The 20104-nt window shown below is 48.1% G+C and overlaps 1 protein-coding gene across 1 annotated transcript in view; it reads left to right on the top strand.

Annotated features, from left to right (window-relative positions):
- Nucleotides 1-1012: 1012 nt before the first annotated feature.
- The window catches only part of LOC138580919 (serine protease 33-like), a 393743-nt gene continuing 374651 nt past the window's right edge, over nucleotides 1013-20104 (top strand). The window contains exon 1 of the mRNA XM_069651851.1: nucleotides 1013-1134. Coding sequence (XP_069507952.1) covers nucleotides 1086-1134 — 49 coding nt within the window. The 5' untranslated portion in view covers nucleotides 1013-1085. The remainder of the gene's footprint in view (nucleotides 1135-20104) is intronic.

Below are 20104 nucleotides of genomic sequence, written 5' to 3'. Positions count from 1 at the left end.
GTGGTTGCAGTGAGTGGGTGGAGCTAGTTTGTGGGTGGAGCTACCTGAAGTAGCTGATAGGCCTGAATAACGCCCTGGATGGTCTGTGGAGCACTGACGTAGTGTCTGTCAGACCAGATAATCGTTTTGCCTTTTGAAGTGTCTTTTGGGGTTTGGCGCATTTGTCTCCACCAGTTAGAGTTTGTGATTCTGAGGCAGGTTTCCAAACCCTTTAATTTACAAAAGCACACTTGTTTGCGTTTCTGTGACATGCTCTTGCACACCTGAACTTGTTCAGACAGCTACAAAATATATCACATTCATGAGTTTGGGAACTGACAAATGTCCAAATAATACCATTGCAGATTTAAATCGAAATGGTTTTTGAGGTATTTCCTAAAAATAGCAGGCGAAATGTACATCAATGAAAATAATACTTTTGCAGAAATCTCTAACTGCATGCTCATTTTGTTTTTCTGAGAGTGTTTTTGTTACTTTTTCCTCATGCCAACCAATGCCCATGGTAAAAATTATCTTCCAACCCCCTTAATGTATAAGCTCCTTAACCAATCATTACCAAATTTGATATAATATTCTTACTAATGCACTCTTATTTGAAATATTGTGTGTAGGCTGGTAACGAGTCCTCGGTGTTGCACACCGCCAGCAATGCCCTTAATCAGGGAGTAACTATTGCCCGGTTTATAACAATACTATGCATGTGCCTGTGTGGGTGCATGTGGGTGTTTTGTGTGTCGCTGTGCTCTCCTGGGGCATGCCAAGTACGTCCTTAAATGACATCACTTTCGAATTTACTGATAGTGATTTAAGATGAGCGGTAATGTACATTCTCTATGTCCACGGAAGATACGGAAAAAGTGAGTGCTCTAATCAATGGGCAGGGTGACGGTCTTGGCAGGATTGATGTGAAACAGGTCCAGCAGCATTCTGACCAATCTCTTGCTGCTGACCAAGTTATTTCCTGGTCCATGGCCTGCACTGATTGTAGCAACCACAGGTAGGACTGCAAACAACGGACATGACACGGAGTAAACACAGACCAGTCACAGAAAGCACAGAGGGAGCTGCCAGTGTGAGCACAAACCATGTCTCGCCCGTCTTGGTTTGGGGTGATGCTGCTCGTTGCCAGCCTGGGTGAGTTTGCATGTTGGTCATCGGATGTGTGTGTGGCAATCTTTTTAGTTTAGTGTGTAATAGGTTATTTGTATTCTCAAAGTTAATCGCCAACAAGGTTAATGTGTGCGTGATGTGGGACCCAACTTCAGACGGCGACATCTGAGAGTTGGACCCTTCTTCCAAATCCAGGACATCAGTAGTGGACATCATGTTGAGGTGTCCACCCGCTGTGGTTTCCATCACTTAAATGTGATACAACACGGTGGCTCCACGGTGGCTCCAGTTCTGTACACATTGGTTTGATTTGGTGAACTTTTCACTGTCCCTGTCCTAGGACTGTTGAGTGTCTTTCTACTGGGTGGCCCACCGTGCCTCTGTCATGCAAACCTATTTGCAGCTGCATCATGTGGCTTTCAATGTATAACAGAGTTAATGGATGAATTAGGTTTCCTCGACTTTCTTGGCCTAATCACATTTTGACAACTTTTCGTGTGCTTTTTGGACGTTTCTTGTGCAAAAAGCAGCGACTTCAGCTTTCCTCACTCATCTCCTACCTTCCCCTTTCTATATCCCTAACCCCAACTCCACATCGCATTTTTTTGTGGTAAAAAAATGGTCAAACTGCGGGAAAATGTAATTTTGCCAAATGGTGAGTCAAAAAAGTGGGGACTAGCGCATTAACCATTACTGCTCATCCTCTGGTGTAGTTGAGCCATCAGCAGAAATCTAGAATGCACACTTTACACTAGTTTTGATAGTTCATTATACATTATGTTTGGGATCAACTAGAACTAACACTGGTGAGATTTTTTTATTATTGTTGTAAAGTTGGCACTCTGACCGGGGAGTGATACTCATAAATAGAATGGCCGAACTTCGATGCTGGAAAACGGGCCAGTGGTGTTATAGCTCAGTGGGTTAAATACCTACTCATGAGACCTGTGTTCAAATAGTGCACGGTTGTACAGTGGGCCTTTCACCTCTAGTGGGTGATGAAACCAGTAGAGTGCAATTTATGTGGTATAGTCTTGGGAGGATAGCTCAGGGGCAACACGCTCACCTTGGAAGCAATATGACACAGAGCAACACAGGTTATGATATGATATGATAGGTTATTTAGGTTTGATCCCTGGGTCCACGCATAGAAACCTCTGGGTATTAAGCGCGTTATAAATAACCTATCGAATCATATAATAATCCCCGAAACTCACAGTGGTGCATGCATGTGGAAATAAGTGATATACAGGTACAAAAGTATTACTTGAAAAAAATCAAAAGAACGTTGCATACTGTCCAGAAGCCGACCTAGGGATGGTGTAGTTGTGATTTTGTAGTTTGCATCGGCTCTATGGGGGTCAGTGTCTCACCTGCAAGCCATTCACACTGATGCCCCTTATGGTACATTGACCAAAATCGCCTTGTTTCTGTTTCAGGAGCATTCTAATTCTAAACAAATATTTTAATCCAATAATTCTACACGAATCAGTGCGATTTGCAAATCCTGTACATACTTCACTTAGCATGTCTGTGCATTTGGAAGAGAGCATGTGCACAGCTATCTTTAACCAGAGGAGAATTCTGTGCGGGAGTGGGGAGGAAACCTTACCACCTAGATATCTTCTGGACTCAAAGAGAGTGGATGTGAGAACAGAATAACTGTAACATCATTCAGAGTTTGAGGCTGCCCGATTCGCTACACATGGTGCAATGTTACAACCATCTGAGTGTTAGGGTGAGGGTTGTCAAAAATGAAGTGAGCACCAAGCCAGAGAGCATTGTATAATTAATGATTCAAGCATTAAACACTTTTTTCACTTAAATAATTTTCAAATATAAAAAGATCTGTGGTCATTTTTATGATCTCAAAATACTCTCAGATGTCATGCAAAGCAGGCTAGCACCGTCACTGGTGTTATTTGCCCCCTTGCCCTTTTTCATAGTTTTTTTCTTAAAGAGTACGAGTGTACTATACTTTCTATATTGGAGTGATAACCTTCAATTAGAATAACATTTACAAGGTTTCTATCGGTTTTGATCATGTGCTTTGCACCTTAAAACAGGTGTAACGTTCTTATTATGACTATGATACATACTGGAAGTGATTCCTTAAAATTAACAATGTAACATTTTAAAAAGAACCAGCTTAAAATGTTTGTATAATTTAATAATTTCCTACTTTTAATAGCTGCTTTGAGAAAAACCCACCAGCCACCCCCTCAGCGTAATGGGCCTCATTTCACCTTTGCTGGTATTCTGCTGGTAGAGCTGCCAGGATACCGGCAAATGTAGTTACCATTTTTGGCACCCAGTCCGGCGGCATTGCTGCCGGATTACAGCTGCTGGAGTGACAGTGTAAATCCACATTCGTGGAGTCCCAGAGGACTCCATGAGGGGACTTTGTCATCTGGTGCCGGTAATGAGGGCTTTTTTTGCTGGTAGGGCGCAAGGCTTTAGCTGGAGGTAACCCAGGTGCCCCACCGATAAACACGCAGTCAGCCGGTGCGGTAAAATGCTAGTTCCCATGAATACATGCAACTTTTTACCGCACAGCCAACATAGAATGAGACCCACACTGTTTCTTCCACTCTCGTGGTGCAAACGTTACCAACGTCTGGGATGGCTCTAGCAAACACACTACTGATAACGCGACTCTCACGTACATTGAAATAGACAGAGACACAAAGCGAGGAATACAGAGAGGCAGGCAGAGGCGGAAAGCTCAGAGACAGAGAGTGGGAAAGAGAGAGATACACCGGCATATGAAACCCTGGGTACATGATAAGAGTATTGTCTGAATTCAAACTTGTGACACACATTATTGGCCTCTCTACTTATCTGAATGTTCTGTGCACAATTCATCCTACAATGTCTCACTTTATATATATGTGAATTGTTGTTTTGTAAGTGTTTTATTGCAGTAGTTAAATTGGGTGAGAGTGCAGGAAAGGGGGAGTGGCAGAAGGATAGGCAAAGTGCAGTACACAGTACATTTCTGCTTTCAGAGTACACAATCGCATTCAAAAACACGTGTGGTATGGAGAGCAGTCCAGCTTGCATAAGGCATAAACACATCCAAGCAAAACGACTGAGCCTGATCAGGAGGTGGGGGAGGGGGTTGTGGTAGGCGGTTGGGTGAGGATCAGAGCTTTCAGCAGGGTCACTGCAGAAGGTTTGCTCAGTTGGATTTATCTTGACTAGGCTATGTGATTGCGAAGGCTCTTTGGAACAGTGGAGCTTCAGCTGTTTAAAAAAAAAAGAATCGGTCCTAGTTCTTTCCATCTCTTATGCTGTTGTAGTCAGTGGGTGCAATCACTGAAAAGGTTTTGTCTCTTCTGTGACATCTTTTGCATTTGGAGGGCAGAATTATCCCACTTCTCTGCACTTTCCGCCAGCTTGGTATGGTTTTAAACATGTTGCAAGGTATTTAGGCACTTGGGCAGACAGTGTGCAATGAGTGATGCAGAATGTCTTACAGCAAGTACTGGTCCCATCGGGGAGTCAATGGAGGGAGACCCTTGATGCCTGGAGCGTTGGGGTCTCTACGTCTGAGGCGAAGGGTCATTACTGCACCTCTGTTTTAGATGAGCTGGATTTGACTTATGAATGACTTTTTAGAAGCTATGAGTAGACTGTTGCAGTCAGGGACGGCGTCAGGGCATTTCACTCATTTCAGTTTAAAGGGGCCTTGAACCTCAAGGGGTCCCCAGCAACGCTCTCCATGTTGACAGTCAGCGTTCTTATAACACAGCAATATATTCCTTTCCATATGACTTTCGTTCTGCAACTTTAAATGTCCGCTTTCCAGCGCTCGCCTTCCAATCTGCCTTTGCTGGAGCCCTTCATGCCGTCACTTTCCTTGGGGTATACAGAAGGGTTACTCTCTTGTTGCCTTTTTTAACACTGGTTCCTCCACAACAGCTACTGTCTGACAAAGAAGGATTTATAGATTTTCGGCAGGCATTTAGTGTTTCAGATCTCTGCTGGTTGGATTCAAAGTTCAATTACCCGGTGTAGGCGCGTCAAAGAGCTTTAATTCAGTTATGTTGCTTTTCAGACACATGTTTTTGCCAATCCTATAACAAACCAATTAATGTCCAAAGATGATAAATATGTTCACATTATTGTTTAAACATATCTATTGCCGGGGGGGCGTGGCCAACCGCCGAACGATGCGGACGTGAGCCGCCATTGCTCTTGAGCCACCAGCCAGATCCTGAGCTAAATCCTGCGAAAATAGCCGTTGTGGACTGTTTAAAACTGAACATATAACTGTCCGAACATAAGCGGCATCGATTCCTGCAGGAACGGAGCGGATTCCCGAAGATACGACCACAAGCAAACACGGGCTTGGAGCTGCGCTCAGCACCCAAGATGGCTGCCGCCAGCTCGCCGTAAGCGAAATACGAAGAGAGCATGACACATCAATGCGAAGCCGTCAGTGAAAGCAGGGGCCACAAACACACCTGGATGAGCGGGAGTCACCCACTACTGCGAGAACCTGTGGTGCTCGTAACTCGAGGAGTGATCAGTGCTCCAACTACCCAAAGCGCTGTGACATAACCGGCTTCACCATCCGGTCTGGCGCCTGAGACAAGACTACGACGCCAATCCAGCTTTCGAGACTGACAGGCCACGGCAGGACGCAGTCAATACACCCCTGAGGGTCTGGATCCGCTGAGCCTGCTTACTGAGATAATGCCACTAAAAGCCTACGTAGCTTCAATGATCAGCAACAACGTGGGCGCTTCGCTCCGCGTAGAGTGCCCACAAACCCTCCTACGACGATCCCCGCAGCTCTGAATACCAACACGGTAAGGAGTGGAGGGTGGCGATGCCCTGGAACTGGGGAGTGTGATCGGTGCCCTTGATTCCCCCCTCCCTCCGGGGAAAACCGTGGCCAGTATCTTCCAGCTACCGCCCAGTACATAAAGATTTAAACTCTGAATCTGCCTCTACTACAATCTCCGCAACACGAGTGAGGGTAAAAGATGGGGAAAGATAAGCCGAGAAAATCCTCGACGCAAAGTCGAATTGAACAGTATGCAACAACGTCCATATCTCACTCTCCTGAAAAGCTGCCGATGGCAGAGGCTGCTCCCATAGAGGACGAGATCTCCCTCCGTGATATAATGGCTGCCATTGCTAGCTCCAGAACCTCGATGGAGAAAAAAATGGACAGCATAGGCGCAGATGTGTCCCTGCTAAGGCATGACCATCAAAAACTAACCGCACGCACTGGAGAGGCTGAAGCGAGGATATCGGGAACGGAAGACTCCATACGAGAGGCGAATCGCCAGATGTCCGGCATGCTAGCACGGATTAAGATCCTAGAATCAAGGGTGGATGACAGCGAAGGAAGGTCTTGGTGAAATAATATCCGCATACTCGGCCTCCCGGAGAAGGCAGAAGGAGACTGTATGAAACTGTTTCTCGAAGATTGGCTGTTAAACACATACGATGAAAAGGCCTTCTCCAAATTTTTCTCCATAGAAAGAGCCCACCGCATTCCGACTGGGAAGGCCGTGCCCGGCGCACCCCCGTGAACAGTCATCGCAAGGTTCCTAAATTATAGGGACAGGGAAGCCCTGCTCCAATTGGCAAGATCAAAAGGCACAGTCACACACAACGGATCGAGAATTGCTTTCTTTCCTGACTTCACCAGAGAAGTACAGAAAGCGTGCCAATCCTTCGATCCACTCAAGAAGCGCCTGCAAACGATGGGAGTCAGATATGGATTGATATTTCCCACCCAATTGAAGATTTTTCATAATGGCACCTCAGTCCATTTCACTGACCCCAAGGAGGCCTGGAACTGGGCGGAAAGGCACATAGACGGGGACTGGGGCACTGAGGGGAGGCAGAGAGGGGAGCGCGGCAGGCCGCATCCTGAACGACCACCAGAAATAGCCAGACCCGCACAATGCGATCCCGCACCAAGCAGACGATTAATTAGTCAAAATGTCGCTCCAATGAAAGAAACTATCGAGTGAAATGAGCCAAACTGCCCACTTTGGACAATGCAAACACGAACCACATGGCACAACAAGGCTGGCGACTGATCAGCAACCCCCCCCCCTCGAGACAACAAAGAGAACTCGAAGTACCCCGAAAAGGTGCTCTACAACCAGGCCTCTATTGGTAGGCCGTGTTTTGCAAACTGGTGGCATCTCCAGACTGGATGCCCCCACGAAAGCAGGGCGGGTGCATGCTGGTTGAAGTTTAACTGGTTTATAACTTGATGTTGTGCCGACAGATGCTTCAGTTGGGGGGGAGTATGGGGAGGGGGGAGTTGGAATTGTTAAAGTTTTTTCACGTTTAGCATACAATGATAATATGAGAATACCACGAGAGGCAATGGCTGCAGTAAAACTCGTCCAACTGTCCGCGGCGCAGATGCGACCTATGGAGGACACCCAGGAAACACACGCTCAAACACGTGATGGCATCTGCGTCGACTCCTAATAACAAGCACCTAAAGCTCATAACCTGGAATGTGAATGGCCTGGGATCCAGCATCAAAAGAAGACTAGTGCTGCAATACATAAACAGACATTCCCCGGATATAGTCCTCTTGACCGAAACGCACCTGGCAGGAACCACATGCAAACTGTTCCAGAGATCCAATTACCGTACAGGTATCCATGCTGGCTTCTCCACGGGAGCGAGATGAGTGCTAATACTGGTCCACAAGAGACTACCGCTTGAAGTCAAAAAAGTAATACGAGACACAGGCGGGCGATACATACACCTGCAAGCGCCACTATGGAATCAAACCCTGGCGATAACGGCGATCTACTCCCCACCAGCCCTCCTCAACACCTTGCTGGCTGACATTACCCCTATCCTGGCGACGGGAATGGCAGATACATGTATAATAGGAGGGGACTTCAATGAAGTAATGAACAATGCCTTAGACCGTACACACCTTCGGACCAGAAACCCCAACACGGTCACCAGACTTGCTGCCTTTGCATCCGCACTGGGGCTCCGAGATACGTGGCGTGAATTGCATGGTGAAGAACGTGAATACTCCTTCCACTCAGGAGCGCATGCCTCAATGTCCAGGATAGACTATATCTTTCTTCCATCCCAGAACATTTATAAGGTCTGTAATGCTTCCTTCTTTCCAAGAGGCATATCCGATCACTCTCCACTGCTAGTGGAGCTGGAGACAGAGAGACCTCGTCCGCCGCCCACCTGGCGTCTCAACTCCTATTACCTGGGGTTCCCAGAACTACAAGAAAAAATAGAAACAGCCACCTCCGAATACTTCGAGCTGAATGCAAGCTCGACAGATGACCCCTCCATCCTGTGGGAAGCGTACAAACCAGTCCTGCGAGGCGAGATCATATCATGGACCTCCGCCAAGAAGAAGATGCAACACGAATCGATCATCAAAGCTGAGAAGGAAGTTATGACCAGGGAAACAGAACATGCCTCCAAAGACACCCCCCAGACACATAGAGCCCTAATGTTGGCGCAGAAGAAGCTACATAATCTATAGCTGGATTGTGCCCAAAAAGCACATAGTGCCACGAAAGCACATCTATATGAAACAGGGGAAAAAGCAGGCAGAATGCTTGCATGGTTGGAAAAACGAGAGGAAGGCCAACGTATAGTAAAATGCATCAAAACGAGAGAAGCCAGATTAGTCTCCACTGACGCCGAAATAGCGGAATGCTTTGCAGACTTCTATGAAGGACTCTATGTGCCTCCCACCGATACACCAAATAGCTCCATACTAGACAACATCGATCTACCCTTCCTCACCGTGGAGCAAGCTGAGTCGCTGGACGGTAAAATGACGGAAGAAGAGATCTTGACAGCCATAACACAACTCCAGGCCGGCAAAACCCCAGGCCCCAATGGCTTCCCGGTTGATATTTGGAAACGTCTGAGCCATTTAGAATTACCTATGCACCTAGTCAATCTGTTTGAAGACTCCTTATTGAAAGGCGTGCTCCTGCCAGACCTCCGAAAAGCCACGATAATCGTGATCCCAAAAGAAAACAAACCTCCGGAGGAATGCGGCTCCTACAGGCCCTTATCTACAGGCCCTTATCACTAATCAATACGGAAGCGAAAATACTGTCCAAGGTACTGGCGAACAGACTCCAAACGGTCATCACGGAGCTGATCCACCCGGACCAATGCGGCTTTATGCCCCAGAGGTCAACCAGAATGAATATCCGAAGGCTGCATCTGGCCTTGGAAAGAGCGCCTACCCTGCAACAATCAGCAGCACTGCTGGCCATAGACTTCGAAAAGGCCTTTGATTCGGTGTACTGGGAGGCATTGTGGGCAATTATGAAGAAAATGAACTTTAGTGAACTATTTATAAAATGGGTCCAGCTTCTATATAAGGATCCCCTGGCAGAGGTGAAGGTGAATGGTTGGCTCTCGCATGTCTTCCGATTGGGGAAGGGCACCAGGCAAGGATGTCCCCTCTCGGCAATGCTGTTTGCCCTAATAATCGAACCACTGGCAGTCATCCTGCGAGACTCAGACACATGGTCCGGCTTTCGATGGAACTTGGAATGGGAGGACAAGATATCCCTCTATGCAGATGACCTCCTGATATACTTAGGTGACCCGGCAATCTCAGGCCCCATAGTCACTGCTATCCTAAGAAACTACGGAATCTTTAGCGGCCTCCGGGTGAACTGGCTCAAATCGGTGCTCTTCCCTGTGAAGTGTGTGGACTGTATACCACTACAAGGCTCCCCCTACCAGATTGAGCTTACACAATTCAGATATTTAGGCATCATCATCACCAACGCCCTCGACACTTATATACCCCAAAACCCATACCCAATAATGAGGAAATTCGAACAAGATGTGGTTCACTAGGAGGCATTACCACTGACATTATTAGGCAGAGCAGTGCTCTTCAAGATGTTAACCCTACCCCGATTCCTATACATCCTCAAAATGCCCCCCTTCATATCCCCACGGAAGAATTCCGCAAAATAGATGGAACAACACGCAGGCTGCTGTGGGGAGGGAAACACCCGAGGATAGCCATGAAAACCCTGCAGCGCTCAGTCTGGGAAGGGGGGATAGGTCTCCCCAACATCCAAGTTTATTATTGGGCGACCCAAATGGCGACAGTCAATGACATTCTACATGGCAACCCCAGACTCCCGAATATACGAGCGGAAATAAATGCCAGGCAGGATGTGTCCCCACTCGAAAGTCTCTATGGGAAACAATGTCGCCCTCTCGAGCGCTCGGTAGTGGCACAGACAACACAAATATGGAAAGACTCTCACAAATATATTGGCTGGCATAAGAAAATCACCCCAGTCCAGCCTATCTGGAACAACGCCCATCTCACAGGTCTCAGTAGACTCCCGAAATGGCCCAGTTGGGCCACAGCCGATATACGCACTCTACAGCAAATATATGTGAACAATCAGTTCATTCCATTTGTCGAGTTCTCTACTCAATATACCCTCCCAGTTACCGAACGCTACCACTAAGAGCAGTTGCACCATGCCCTCTCAACCCAAAGGGATCAATTGATAGACATGCCGGAATGCACACCTATAGAGCGAAACATAGTTGTAGACAGGGTAGAAAACAAAGTCACTTCCACCATGTACAATGCCATTTCCGCTTTTGCCACGACAGAACTCTCAAACCTAAAGCTGAAATGGGAAGGAGATGTCAGCCCGATACTTCCTGAGGATTGGATTTCGGCCCTGATGCACCCCAGGGATATAGCAATCTCGGCCAGAATCAGATTTATCCAACTAAAGATCCTCCACAGAATATACTACCTGCGCCTAACATTGTATAACTGGGGGAAAGCAACCGATCCCAAATGGCTGCGCTAGAAACAGGAAGATGGCACCTTCTACCACATTCTATGGCAGTGCACGCACATGCAATACTTTTGGGGGAAATGTATTGAAAGACTATCGAGGGTCATAGGACGCCCGATACCTAATGACCCCAAACTATTCCTCTTAGGTATTGAAGAGGAAGGAGAACTATCCCGCTTCGAAAGACTGCTGCTGTCAACATCCGCAGGGATTGCCAAACGTAACATTGCACAATTGTGGGGGTCTGAAATCTGCCCAAGTTATGACCAATGGTCCACGGACATGGATGCGGTCAGTCTGATGGAACGTCGAGTATACCAAGCGAGGGGCTGCCCTGGCAAGGCGGATAAAATATGGGGAAAATGGAAACAAATACTATGAGCAAGCTGTGCTTGGGCGAATGAACGGCATTACGTAGCCTTGCCATCAAGCCAGGACTTTAACACAAAGAACTGCCTCGCCATCAACCGGTTGTGAAGCCGGACAATAATACAATTGGTTTTGTATATATGTGCCTATCCGCAGTGGATGTGCGTGTGCGCCCGGACGAATCTCAGTTTTCATGCGCATTGCCCCCCCTTTTCATATGTATGCAATTTATGTTTTAGTGTTGTGTTCAATTTTGTTCTTTATTTTCTTTGTCTTGATTGGATATTGTTTGTTTTGTATACATGCACAAAAACCCAATAAAACTTGTTATTAAAAAAAAAAAACATATCTATAGCCTGCTCAGTCGACGCTGTAGACCCAGATTCAGACTACCATGCATTGAATTGCAGTCCTTGAATCGCATTATATCCTAATTATAATATTCTGTGCAATTGCGGTTTGTATGTGTATGGGTGTTAGGGAGAATTCTCATAAATGGGCTAATTCCCTCCACCTTAGAGACCCACAGCAACTTTGCTGGATTTTGAGGACTTGATATTTTTTCCTGGAAAGAGTGTGAGCCTTTTTTCCCACTCTTTCATATATTTTGATGTGTGTTTTACTCTTGTGTTCTTTGATTATGGAGTTTTAAAATAACTCCATAGGCATCTGTTCATGTTTGTTACACAGCACCCTCAGTGCAGTGACACAGGGGTGTCTTTTTAGACTTCCAAAAGGTTTAAATACTTTCTCTGGGATAAGGAACAAGTTACTTACCTGTAACTGTTGTTCTCCAGCATGGGGTCTGGCATGGATTCACATGCTCATGAACATTCCCCGTCGTCAGGCCGGGAATCCTCGGTAAAGAAAAAATCATTATCAGTTTCGTTTCTGATCTGTCTTTCTTAGTAGTAACCAATCACTGGTCTCTGGGTCATACTGTCCCCAGCCAATGACTGCCCTCTCCCTAAGCCCCTCCCGTGGCAGCCATCCTCAGATTTAGTAGCACGTGAAGTGGCAGTAGGACCAAGTGAAAAAGTATTCTGAAGGGTACCTGGTTACTGCCTTGCTCTGCCCAGGTTGACCAATAATATCAAAAAACGTATGAGCAAGGTCAGGTCAATCTCTGCTGAAAAGTAACCAGTGGATGACCCCTTGTGTGGGTGGTCACAGAATTCTCATGAAACTGTTCTTCTGCACAAAAGGGTTTTATTTTGAAGTGCAGTGGTGTAGTAATACACTGGTATTTTTTTTAAAAAAAACATAGGACATTCACATTTGAGGACATACAAAGAATAGTACCTAAGTACGAATGATCAAGTAGTCAATATTTGAGACATCTACTTGTACAGTTTGTTCATTCTCTATAGGTTCCTTGGGAAGGAAGCTTAGAGAATTCAGTGGAATCATAAACAGGTGGGGGGCCCATAGAGTGTGGGCACAATCAAGAGTTGAACAACAACATATACTGCATCTCAACACAACAGTGCTTCGGCCATTTTGCGTGGAGCTAGGTGAGCTCTAATGGTGTAGGCCTTCATCAGGACAGGAGTGGCTTTATGAGTGGAGGGTCCTATGTGGTCTGTAGAAGTGAAACAGACAAAGAACTTATCTGGATGTACGTGGTCAGCAAAGATCTAGCAGAGAAAAGTTATGAATACTATGTAGGGTGGATGCCAGTGCTTACCGAATCCGAGGAGTTTAGTGACTCAGATTAAGAGGTGGAAGGACCCACTTCTTTAGGATGCACTCGTCATCTTGTCAACAGGCGCGGTCACGTCTGTAAGGGGATGAGGAAGTAGGATTACTAAATGGCGCCCCAGGGGTGCGGTTCCTCTCTAGCCCATAGTTAGTGTGTGACTAGGGAGGTGGTGGTGTAGGTCTTAGCAGATTTGGTGAGAGTAGACCTAGTGGTGGTCCCACTAAACGTCAAGTGTGGTTAAATGGGATAACAAGGGCTTCTGTGGAATAACAAAATGCCATTTATCAAGTGCACGGAAAACTTAGTGCAAATCTGTATTTAATACAATGGCCCTCATTACGACCCTTGCGGAAATCAACCGACCGGACCGCCATAGCGTAAACAGCGTTTCCGCCATTGCACGATGGAGCAAAGTGCGGCTCATTCCGACCCATCGGGCACGAGCACCACGCCATGGCGGAAGTGCAAAGTCCGCGATGGCGGAAATGACCCTAAAACGGCCCACACCGCCGCCGTACGGCGCCCTAGGTGCAATACCGCCACCCATCTCAGCGGACACCGCAGTGAGCGCCAACCGGAAAGTACGGTGACCGTAAATATACGGAAACGGAAGTAAAAGCATGGTCCCGGAACGGGAAACATCCCGCCGTACACCTATAAAACCACAAATTCCACACAACCATTAAAAATACTACCCTGAGACACATCCCAACCCGTCATCCACCCTAGTGAAACCAAGAAAAATGGGAAAAGTAGCGAAGAAAGCGTGCGACCGCAAGCGGCAGGTCCACTTCTCCCGTGAGGAACTCACCGTGCTCACAGAGACCCTCCAGGAGAATGCTGCCGCCGTCTTCTCCACGCAAATGACCAGGACGGCACTTGCGAACAAGAAGGCCATATGGGCCCTGGTGGCACAGCGGGTAAGTGCGGTGGGGACCGCACCCCGCAACCCACAGCAATGCAGAAAGCGATGGGACGACCTGCGGATACGCGTCCGTAGCATACTTTCTGCCAACCGTAACATTGCCACAGCTACCGGGGGAGGATCGGAATCACCCATCAAGTTGACCCCCTGGGAAGAAATCTGTGCCTCCACCATTGGAATGGAGAGCATAGAGGGAGTCGGAGGGATGGAGAAAGGAGTGCAGACATCCGAAGATTCAGGTAGGTGTCCCAAATAAAACAATGCCAAAACCACAATGTCCAATCATGTGAAGTACCACGTGCCCACATAGTGCAACAGGAACACATGTCCAGGAGAACGTCCACATACATAGGCCTGATAGCACACTTTAAAACTCACATCAAATACATAAATAATTAAAAATCCTAAAAACACCCTCTACACGTGCAGCAGGCACACCCTAACTGCAGGCTGCCAAACAACTGCACCCTCCCTCCACACACAAATGAAACCACCTCCAAGGCCCCGACCCAAATCACCCTCAGGTACCACCCCAATGCATGTGATACATTGCCATTCCAATTCCCACAGACCCATTAATAACGCTCGCCCTCCTTTACTCCACCACAGGGTCCGATCCAAACGACGAGCTCCAGGACACCCCTACCAGCACACCTGCAAAGAGGGCCAAGACCAACGGCCAAAGACCCTCCACCTCAGCTGCACGCATCAAGACACGGCAGCAGCACAAATCAAGTGGCAGCACAGAGGAGGGAACTCCAACAGGCACCCCAGCAGCCAGCATGCCCACAACAACACCACCACAGGTCCCCCCAATGGATGCCACAGTAGGCACTGCTTCTGGTGGCAGCAGCACCATAGGTGACACAGCATTAATGGCAGCATGCTCCGACACAGAAAACGGGGATGTCGAAGTTAGATCCATCCATGACCTGTCTCAATCCCCCTGTCTGTTCCATCCCGTACACCATGAGGATACCACGCAGGGGCACCCACAAGACGACGACTGGCCATCCCCCACAAGCCCTGTGGCAAGGCAACATGAGGTGATCAGCCACTCTGTGACACCACCGCAAATGGCCATGGCCCAGCAGAGGCAACAGTCCCTCGACCAGGTAATAGTGCAACAGCAGCAACTGGCCACGCTCCTCAAGGACCATGCCGATGAATGTGGGGGCACTAAGGCAGACATAGAAACATCAACTGAGACACTTAGGGCAGAAATGGAGAGAAGTACAGAGACACTAAGGGCACAAATGGAGAGTAGCACCGAGAGCCTGAGAGTAGAAATGGAGAGAAGCACCGAGAGCCTGAGAGTAGAAATGGAGAGAAGCACCGAGAGCCTGAGAGTACAAATGGAGAGAAGCACCGAGAGCCTGAGGGGGGAACTGCATGCGACGTCCAAAGACGTATGTGCCGAACTTGCCGCAGTGCGCCGTGTGCTCACTGAGCTCTCACAAACCCTTAGGGACATGCATGGACGTGAGCAGGCAGAGACATCATCCGTTGCAAGTTCCGTCCAGGGCAGCCCCCAACGTAGATCTGGGAGGAACCTGCGCTCCACAGGCAGGGGTGCCCCTGATACCCGCAGAGGGGGCTTGCAATAGCGACTGCCCACTGACAATGAGCATCTTTGGACACTGGTGTTCGGGGGGGAGGTAGGAGGGTGGAGGGGGTGTGTTGGGCTCACTTGGGTGGCGGGTCTATAGGGTGTTTAACATGATATCACATATGTCATAAACAATGCACGATCATCCAATGAGATGTGTGGACATTGATCTTTGTGTACGAGGCCATTATAGGCGTACAGTCCATATTGTGCATGTTCCAGACACACACAGTGCCACGAGTCCCGTGTCCATGTATCAGCCACCAGGCGTGAGTGCTAGAAGCATGCATCTATGAGATGCTGACGAATTTCACGGCCCTTCTGTGCCTCGCAGACTCCTTGAGGTGCTGCCACATCCCCACCCTCATCATGACCATCATCAGGTGCTTGCAGTTCTGCGTCAGGGGGCATGGGCACATTTCTACGTACGCACATGTTGTGGAGCATGACACATGCTATGACCATCTTTGCAACCTTCACATGGCGGTACAGGAGTGCCCCGCCAGACCTGCTGAGGCAGCGGAAACGAGTCTTCAGTAGGCCGAATGCCTGTTCTATGACTACACGGGTACGTGAGTGGGCATGGTTGTAGTCCTCCTCATGCTGGTCCCGTGGGTTCCGGACTGGTGTGAGGAGCCATCTCTTCAGTGGATACCCGGCATCACCTGTATGTGGACAATAAATGAATTTTGAGGAATGCCATTGCTACGTACGCACCCCCCCCCCTTCCTGCCAGGTCATTGCCGCATCACATACCCCACATCATCATGCATGAAATGAGACTCACCGAGTAGCCAGGATCTGTTCCCTGCGTGTCGCTCCATGTAGCGTGGTATTGTAGAGTTCCTCAAGACCATAGAATCATGGGTTGATCCAGGGAATCGGGCACAACAATGTGTAATGATCCTGTTGGAGTCACACACCATTTGTACATTCAGAGAATGAAATTGTTTTCGGTTGCGGTACTGGGCCTCCATGGCATGTGGGACGACCAATTCCACAAGGGTGCAGTCGATGGCACCAATGCAACCCGGTATGCCGGCAAGTGCATGGAATCCCACTTTTGTGTTGGTAATTTCCTGCTCCGAGCGTGGTAGAGAGATGTAGTCGTCTGCGTGCTTCAGGAGGGCATCGAGCACTTGCAATAGTGTCCGTGAGAACAGTGGCTGTGATATGCCATGCAACTGTCCGACTGTGTGCTGGTAGGTGCCTGTGGCCAGGAAGTGGAGTACAGACACCACCTTCAGTAGGGGTGGGATGGCGGTTGGGCTATCTATCATGCTGACAAGGTCAGCCTGTGTCATGTCCACAATGGCGGTTATGGTGTCCCGGTCCAAACGGTAGAGGGTGTGGATCTGCTCATCAGTGAGGTTGAACGGATGTGCTCGGAGGCGTGGGATTGCGGGCTGCCTGCGTGGTGGTAGTGGCTGTGCTGGCGGCCCTTGCTGGCCCTGCCTTGCCCTCCTCCTCCTCCTGCGTCTCCGCCGTGCGGCCGGTTGTAGTTGGTGTTCGTCTTCTTCTTGAAGTTGGAGTACTTGCAGTGCTATCAGGTCCCCCAGGGCCAACATAGCTAGTCCTGCCGGTAGCATTTCGGAGTGGGTGTGGTTGTGGGAGGAGACTGGGTGTGCAATTTATGTGTTTTCAGGCTGTATGGCCTCCACCTGTGGTGATTCATTCCACCTGTGCAAGCTGCTCTCCCCTTTGGGCGAGCACGTCCCACACACAACGCTGCAATTCGATGAATGGCATCTTGCTATTACAATCATGTATTTGTACCCGATGGCAGTGTAACATTGGTTGATATGTTCATTCGGCTATGGTCCCATTGTTTCACATACTATCTTTGCAGTCGCGAACAGACTTGTGAAGGGTCAGTGGAACGTAGTACTCGAGTAACGGTGGACCCTCATGCAACACTGTACCGAGGTTCACCGACGGTCGGGGCGTCCCATTTGTGAGTGAAGGCAGTTGCCATTTTCACTCACAGCCGCACTAGATGGATTAATTTGTGAATTCAAGCGGCCACAGATGCCTTTTCGACGTGATGTTGCAAATGAGGAATTCGAAGGGCGGCGCTTTCGGTTTTCAGCTAGCGGTGAGGAGATGCCCACAGGTCTGACTGCAAATATAACGTTCTATTGTTCAATGTCCTTGGGACAGGGGCCATGGCGAGGATGCAATGATTGATATGAATAGTTTGGGATGCGCAATAGCGACGTGGGCGATGAGGCCGGACGTTCCCAAATACATGTTACTTCACAACACTGGAATTACGGGCTGGGGCACAGTGGATTTTGCAGGCTGCATAACGCACAGACTCAATGGAAATTTCACATGTTATGTGAGTATGGAAACAGGCGTTTTCATTACGGGATGAGGGAATGATGTATGGATGCATGGACAGATGATTTGATACAGAGTTTGCCATGTACAGGGCTTCTTGGAATCTATCCGCCTCCCCTGCGCTATGTGATGCAGGGCTGCCATAGTGGGACCATCGTCTATCTGGCCTTGTTGAGCCCTCCCTGTCTCGACGCGCCTTCAGACACTTGTGTCTATGCACGTTACCAATCCCATCTGATGGATTCTGTTTTAACAGACGCATGCACAGGTACACTCGTTTGTGATAGTGTTTTCACCTCGATATGGATAGTTATGATTCGCAAGTGGTTTTTGGGTGGTGATGATCCTTTGGAGTGGGCTAGCATGCATATGGCTGTGGATTTGGTGTGATCATTGAAGTGAGTAATTCAAATGTAGTTCTGATGGCCATACTATTCTTTTTCATTTCATTTGGTTGACAGGTATCTCCTCCCCTTTTGCCACTGCCATCTGTATGCCACTCCTGCAGATGGATTTTACTCCCGACACCTGCTGCTTCGTGTTAATCAGTGGAGCAGCATTACGATCTTATGGGACGATCGCCAATGGGCCACATGCCCTTACGCAGTACTAGTGGCTAGGAGCAACATTTCGGCCTTTCAGCTGGACTAGTGCCTCCCTATTGGGACGGCCCTGCGGTTCTAGGCGCTTCCATGTTGCCTTTTCGTACGAGAATGTAGCCCCTGTGTACCATGAAGGAACAGGGCGTCACACAAGAAGTAGCTGGTCATTTATTGCGGATGCAGCCCACAATGGTGAAATGTATTTTGGAGTTCATGGCCTAATGGCTGTATGGGCTTGGAGAATTTGTTGTGCATTAAATTTCTATTCTGATATGAACCGTGTAGCGTTCTTCTTTGCAAGTGATGTGGCATATTACTATTTGGGGAGCGATGTATTGTGAGGAGATCTGCATTGGGTTCCAGCTTCGGGGTATAGTTGCGTGGTACTGTGCTGGGCGCGTTTGCCTACGAAGCCCAGTGAGGTCAGGGATAAGGGCTGCCATTATGACTGTTTTGATGATGTCATGCTCAGGGGCGGGGGATTAGCTTTTGTGTAACAGATGCCGGTCAGCCAGTTGGATTGGTGGAATGATGTGATTATCGGAATATTGCTGGTCACAGGTGCCTGTGTTTGCGTGCGTTTCTTGGTGGGAGACTGAGGTCATGTCCATTTGTATAGCTTCTGTATTCGTGCCATCTGTGCCCTGCAGCTCCCATTGGGCCCTCTTGAGATTCATTTGTTCGTTGGCAGGCATGGATGACTAGTACATTTCACTGGTTGCATTGTGTGACTTCATTGCACCTACGGGGGTGTAGTGATACACGAAATTGCAACCTTGCCAATCAGGGCTTTAGATGACAGCATTAGCCGCTGAAAGCCAATAGTGTATTCAAAGTATGTGCTAAAAATGCTGACAGTAGTCTGTTGTAGCACTTCCATTATGCAGTAGTGAGCTACAAGGAATATGCAGGCCTAGTATGAAATAGGTCAAATTAAGCATTGTTGATAGACAGGCAGGGAGGGCCCCTAGCTATGTAGCTAATAGGTATTTTTGGAGTGTTTGGAACATCATGGCACCTATATAGCGCTTAGATAGCCAGTCTTAAGCGCTATAAACACTAAGCTATGAGTGCATGCCTTTTAGAGCTTGCAGATGGGGTTAATACATCCCTGCTTCCCTTAGAATATTCAGCCTCACTAACGGTAGGCCTGGCTCCAAGCTAATCTTCCTTTTCTCTGGGAAGGTACTGATAAGACATTCCTCAGCCAGCGCAGATGGGAACCAAGGGAGGGGGTAGGAGCGAGCAGGGAGCATCTCAGAGAGAGCTGGGTTTTTTCCATGAACCAGCCTCACAGAGAAAGTTCTGGAACTATGCGTCATGGTGACTGACAGCAAGAGATTATAAAACATCCATGCACACATGGGATCAGGGGGAGATCGCCTGTGGACTTGATTCGTGTACAGTCAGGTGCCCGGAATTGGCTCTCACGGTGTCCTCCAGCCTTGTTTTTCTATGAGAAACCCAGGTCTCCCAGGGCTGAGATTAAGGGACGTAAGACTGTGTTTCTCTATGTTTCTCTATATTTCTCTATGTTTCTCTATGTTTATCTAAGTTCCATGTTTCACTATATTTTGCATTGCTCTTTGTTTTATGCTTTGTAATATTCTC

Source organism: Ambystoma mexicanum, chromosome 3p (assembly GCF_040938575.1).
Source record: "Ambystoma mexicanum isolate Mex_15411 chromosome 3p, UKY_AmexF1_1, whole genome shotgun sequence".
Taxonomy (NCBI): domain Eukaryota; kingdom Metazoa; phylum Chordata; class Amphibia; order Caudata; family Ambystomatidae; genus Ambystoma; species Ambystoma mexicanum.
This window is presented reverse-complemented; position numbering and strand designations above follow the sequence as displayed.